Source organism: Hibiscus syriacus, unplaced genomic scaffold, assembly GCF_006381635.1.
Source record: "Hibiscus syriacus cultivar Baekdansim isolate YM2019G1 unplaced genomic scaffold, ASM638163v2 tig00110831_pilon, whole genome shotgun sequence".
Taxonomy (NCBI): domain Eukaryota; kingdom Viridiplantae; phylum Streptophyta; class Magnoliopsida; order Malvales; family Malvaceae; genus Hibiscus; species Hibiscus syriacus.
Window position 1 is genome coordinate 4,546,690 of NW_024062882.1, and position 5,944 is coordinate 4,552,633.

Genomic DNA, 5,944 nt, shown 5'->3' on the forward strand with positions numbered 1-5,944 from the left:
TGGTCGGGTTGTGAGGATAAAAAAAATTCACCGTCAAACCAGCTTATATGATTCGTGGTGATATTTCGGACAGTTCGAACAAACTGATTTGGAAGCGAATTCACCATTATCATAGCATACAACGAATTAAGATCTTTATATGACTTGCTTGTCAAGGGAAACTTATGACTAACGAGGAAAGAGTGCGTAGGCACTTCACAACAGAGACTAGATGTCTGATATGCTATGTGGCCATAGAGGATGTTAACCATTTTTTGCATTTCTGTGCTCCTGCTCTTGCCTTTCGGACTGATCTTATCAAGGATAATAAGCTTATAGAATTTTTAAATATGGAGTTCCGCGACTGGATTGGTACTACTATCACAATGGGGGTCGATTATGCGGAAAATTTTCAAGATTGGAATCTATTATTCGGAGCTATTTTATAGAATCTTTATCGAACTCAAAATACCGTGATTTTTAATAATGAAGAAATGAGGGAAGGTTCAGTTATGGGATGCAGCAAACATCTCCTTGCTACTATGCAGAAAGCGTTGAATAGCATCACTATGGTTACCCATAGGGATATCGGTTCAATCACAGGCTCTAATCAATGGATTCCTCTCGTGAGGATTGGTTTAAATTAAACACCAACAGAGCAGTGAATCTGGAGAATCGTAAGGCTTTTTATGGAGGTGTCATTCGCAATAACACCTGGCAACAGTGAATGGATTTTACCAAGTTTATATGGGTGTGTTCAGTTTTAGAAGCCGAGCTATGGGACATTTATGAAGGGATGTGCATAGCTTGGGATTTGGGTATTCGCCATACAGTGGTTGAATCGGATAGCTTGAGGGCTATTCAAATGATGAAGGATTTGAACGAGTTATTACCACGTTCACCCAACCTCCACAAGAAGTCCATGAGTGGATGCATGTTGATGCTATTGTTAGAACACTTACCGGTCGAGCACATAAACTGACTGGGGATTAATTAGTTTCTACTAGTTTATGTCTAGTTCCATTTTGCTGGTTTCATTTCGTTCTTCTTTGCTGTGTATAGTTGTTGATCGAGAATTTCTCGCTCTAACTTTTGTAATACTACAAAGGTATTCTTTTTCTTCGACTTAGATTAGGAGAGTTTTTACGAGACTTTTGGTTGTATCCCTTTTTTATCAAATAAAATTATAAAATAGTAATTAATTATAGAATATTATTTTGTTGAGTTACCGATTATTAAAATTTATAAAATAATCATTCAACTATTAATTTAGTAATCAGATTTTAGTATATCACAATTAACATGTTAATGTCCAACTTAAAAGAAAGTCATTTTTTAATAAAAAAATTTGAAATATATGAATAGTCGGATGACCATGTTATAACTTTTAATTGTTAAAGAACTCAACAAAACATCATCTTATAGTCGAGAGACTATTTGTAAACTTTACCCTAAAAATTATTTTAAAAAAAGCCTTTAAAAATTAAAATAATCTATAATAATATCTTTGTTAAAATTTTAATGGTAGGTGAACCAAATAAAAAAATTATAATATTAATGACAAATTTATTAATAAATAACTTAATGATCAAAAACAGAAAAGTGATAGGTTGTGACTAAAGGGATAATTTTCCTTTTCTTAAATTTATTTATTTATATTTTCATTTATTTTGTGTTATCTTAAAATATCAAATTCAAACTTAATTGAAGGATTTATAATAATATTATAGATTTTAGAATATATATATATATATATATATATATATTATTTTAATTGATTATTTCTATCAAATAAGGCTATGGATTATAATATTATTACAACTTGTATAATATATTCTTGTTGGGAAGTAGAACATAGATGGCCGGAAGAAAAGCAAAGAATGAGATGGCTAACTTCCCATAAATAGACGTATGAGTAGGGGTGTTCATTTTTTGGTTTTAATCGAATTAAACAATCGAATTGAATTAGTTCAGTTAATTTGGTCGGTCATCGAATTAGTTCGGTCGAGGAACGGTTAATAATTTTTTTAGAATTCGGTTAACGATTAATTCGGTTCGAAATCGGTTAATTAACCGAAATTAAATTTTAAATATATTATATATAACATATAGACTCAATCCAAACTATTTAAAACTCAATTAATAATTTAAGATTCAATAACTTTTAAACCTAAATCAATATTAATTAATTTAAAAAATCCATATAAATTTTTTATTTTATAATTATATATTATTTAAATTAATTGTAAATTATTTTTTTAATTAAAATTATTCAATTTTTATATAATTTAGAAAATTTTAAAAAAATTTGGTTAATTCGAAAATTAACCGAATTAACCAAAATTTATTCGGTTCGGTTAACAGTTAAAGAAAAAAAATTCGATTAATTCGATTAATAGTAATTTGGTTCGGTCGGCCACCGTTTTAACCGAATGAACATCCTTATATATTAAGTGTCTAATCGAGTTGATGAATCTTATCTTTATCTTCACCGAAAGCAAAAGCGACCATTTTTCTTTTTTTGTCCTACATAGACGAAAAGATTAATATATGACAACAAATCTTCATCTCCAAAGGCTAAACCATATATGGCTGGCCTAGCAATTTCCAGAAATACCATTATGGTCATTGTCCTAACATTATTACACAGACAGAACTAATAGTTCATCATCCCAAATCAAAGTTGCCTGAGGCAGAAGAAAATACCTGAAGAGATAATATCCAATCTTCCACTGTATCTTTAATGGCGACCCGAGTTACAGTAACAGGACAAGTATGACGTATTCTATGTGCTCGATAAATTAGTCCAAGTGCAGTGTATTATCAAGAATATACATTTGTTAGAGCTTAACAATCATTATGATTTAGTATAGAAAAAGGATTTTGAAGAAAGATGTTCAAGAATTCAATTTTCCCTATAAGGATTACAAAAATGAAGCTAAAAGAAGTATTTTACAAGCTACCTTTCGGTTTTTATCTACTAATAATAACAGGTGACCATTGAAATTGTCAAAGATTGAGCAATACATTTTGCGACACTGCAAGATTCCAGGTCCACCTCAAGTCTAAATAGAACAAAAGAGTTTAGCTGACAATGGAGAAGAGGCAGTAAGTTCCACAAAATTCACAAAAAGCCTCATTCTTTTCTTTCGGTTGACGACATAACGTCAAATGATGGTTCAAGAAAGAATGACAAAGTTCAGCTATTATCCCGGCATCATCTCAATTTCAGTGGTATCCAAGAACAAAAAGAATGAGTTGTTAATTAATGTACTTACCATCTGCAACATACAACTTTGTATCATTTTTGGATCATTTCTTCAGCAAGCCTCATGATCTCTTCATTTCTTTTGCTCTTCGCATAACCATTAATCAACACCTTATAAGCCGCTAAATCAGGTTCAAAACCCTGGGTTATCATTGTATCAAAGACATCCTTTGCCTTATTCATTTCACCAACTGCGCAATACATTTTGATCATTGTCCTGCAAGTAAATCCATTAGGCTGCACACTATGTTGATCCATTACCTTCAATACTTCACGAGCTTTATCGTTTGTTCCTTGTTTGATAATAGCATCCAACAAAATGTTAAAAGTTCTAATAAAAGGAACAATATGCTCGGCGACCATCTTACTGAGCAGTCTTGTTGCTTCTTCGCATTCGCCTGATTTGCACAATCCACATATCAAACATTCGTAGGTGACAGCGTTAGGTTTTACATTTCTCTGACTCATTACTTCCAACAAGGAAATGGCTTCTTCTGTTCTTCCTTCCTTGCATAAAGTATCGATCAAAGAATTGAAAGTTACTGCATCAGGATGGACTCCTTCATTCATCATTCTATTGAGCAATCTTGTTGCTTCTGCCCATTTATTTGAACTGCACAATGCATGAATTAAACAATTGTAGGTGACAATGTTGGGTATTACATTTCTCTGACTCATTAGTTCCATCATGGAAATGGTTTCTTCTGTTCTCTTTTTCTTGCATAAAGCACCGATTAAAGAACTGAAAGTTACTACATCAGGATGGACTCCTTCATTCATCATTCTATCAAGCAAGTTTGTTGCTTCTTTCCATTTATTTGAAGTGCACAATCCATTTATCAAACAATTGTATGTGACAATGTTGGGCTTTACATTTCTCTGTCTCATTACTTCCAACATGGCAATGGAATCTTCAATCCTCTTTTCCTTGCATAAAGCATCAATTAAAGAATTGAAGGTTACCACATCAGGATGGACTCCTCCATTCATCATACTATCAAGCAAGCTTGTTGCTTCTGTCCATTTATTTGAAGTGCACAATCCATGCATCAAACAATTGTAGGTGACAATGGTTTTACATTTCTCTAACTCATTAGTTCGAACATGGAAATGGCTTCTTCAATCCTCCTTTTCTTGCATAAAGCATTGATTATAGAATTGAAAGTTAGTACCCCAGGATGGACTCTGCCATTCATCATCCTATCGAGCAAGCTTGTCGCTTCTTCCCACCGTCCAGAATGAGAAAACCCATGAATTAAAGAATTATAAGTGATGAAACATGGTTTCACCCCTGTACGAGCCATTGGTTCCAGAATTTCCATAGCCTTTGATGACTTCCCCTCCTTGCACAAAACATCTATTAAGGAAGTAAAAGTCACAACATCAGGTGAAATTTCATATGCAATCATGTTTTCGAAGAATTTTGTGGCTAGTTTCCACTTGTGGAACTTGCATGAGGCATGAATTAGCATATTATAAGTGACAGCATCGGGCTCTATGCCTTTTTGGGTCTTTAAATTGAACAGAGATATTGCTTCTTGGATCTTCCCATCGTTGCAAAGAGGAGCAATAAGAGCATTTAAAATATACGCATTAGGAGAAATCCCCTTGTTAACCATGACAACTAATAAACGTTTTGCTTCATCCCATTTGCCAACGCTGCAAAAACCGTTGATTAAGGAACTAAAAGTAACAACATCTGGCTCAATTCTCTCATCTAAAATATCTTGAAAGATAATCAAAGCCTTATACATTCGTTTCTCTTTACAAAATCCACCAATAATTTTACTATAGCACATCACATCAGGTTCAAAGCTTCTATTCGCAATCATCTTTATCAACAAAACAACTGCAAAACAAATATTCCCAGAGTTACAAAGCCCCCTGATAAATTACCGTAAGTGTATTGATCACATGGGTAATCGTTCTTCAATATTTTCCAAAACAACCCCATTGCCTCTTTAATCTTGCCCTCGTCGCTCAGTCCAAGAAGCAGAGCATTCATGGTATAATGTTCAGGTTGAAGACCCATTTTTATAAGAGAAAATCGCCTTAGTGACCAAAAATGCCTTATAATATACGATTTTAACCAACTTTTTTTGGATTTGCCAAAATGACCAACAAAATCGCAACGCAAAATAAAAATCGCAACGCGATCCCCAGAATCGCAAATCAGTTTCCAAAATCGCAACGCGATTCTTGAAAATCGCAATGCGATAGTACAAATTCGCATTGCGATTTTCCAAAATCGCAACGCGAATATGAAAATCGCAACGCGAACACATAAATCGCAACGCGTATCCGTAAATCGCAACGTGTATCCGTAAATCGCAACGCGTATGGGTAAATCGCAATGCGTATCCGTATATCGCAACGCGTATCCGTAAATCGCAACGATAATACATAAAATCGCAACGCGTATCCGTAAATCGCAACGCGATATTTAAAGCGCCATTATAATCGCTACGCGTATTTTATTTTCAAATTACAAAAACGAATATTAAGACAAAATCCCGTAATCGCAACTCATAACCTAAAACCTAAAATCACAACTCAGTCCCATCTCCATCTCTCACTCTCTACGGCGAAGAAATCCGTCCCCATCTCCGAAGATTTCCGTCCCCATCTCCAGCGAAATCCCTCACAACCATTCACGGTCAGAAATCCCTCACAATATTCAGAAATGGAAAATCAACC

The 5,944-nt window shown here is 33.9% G+C and overlaps 1 protein-coding gene across 1 annotated transcript; it reads right to left on the reverse strand.

Annotated features, from left to right (window-relative positions):
• Nucleotides 1-3,280: 3,280 nt before the first annotated feature.
• On the reverse strand, nucleotides 3,281-5,279 carry LOC120142862 (pentatricopeptide repeat-containing protein At1g63400-like). Its single transcript, XM_039157344.1, has 3 exons — nucleotides 5,144-5,279; nucleotides 4,338-5,096; nucleotides 3,281-4,227 (listed from the first exon to the last, which is right to left on the reverse strand). The coding sequence occupies exons 1-3, from the start codon at nucleotides 5,277-5,279 to the stop codon at nucleotides 3,281-3,283; spliced, it is 1,842 nt and encodes a 613-aa protein (XP_039013275.1).
• Nucleotides 5,280-5,944: the final 665 nt, after the last annotated feature.

Coding starts and splice junctions, on each gene's coding strand:
- LOC120142862 (XM_039157344.1), bottom strand. CDS start 5,279: ATGGGTCTTCAACCTGAACATTATACCATGAATGCTCTGCTTCTTGGA. Junction 5,097..5,143: donor ATGTGATCAATACACTTACG/GTAATTTATCAG, acceptor TTTGTTTTGCAG/TTGTTTTGTTGATAAAGATG. Junction 4,228..4,337: donor TTCCATGTTCGAACTAATGA/GTTAGAGAAATG, acceptor TGATGAATGGAG/GAGTCCATCCTGATGTGGTA.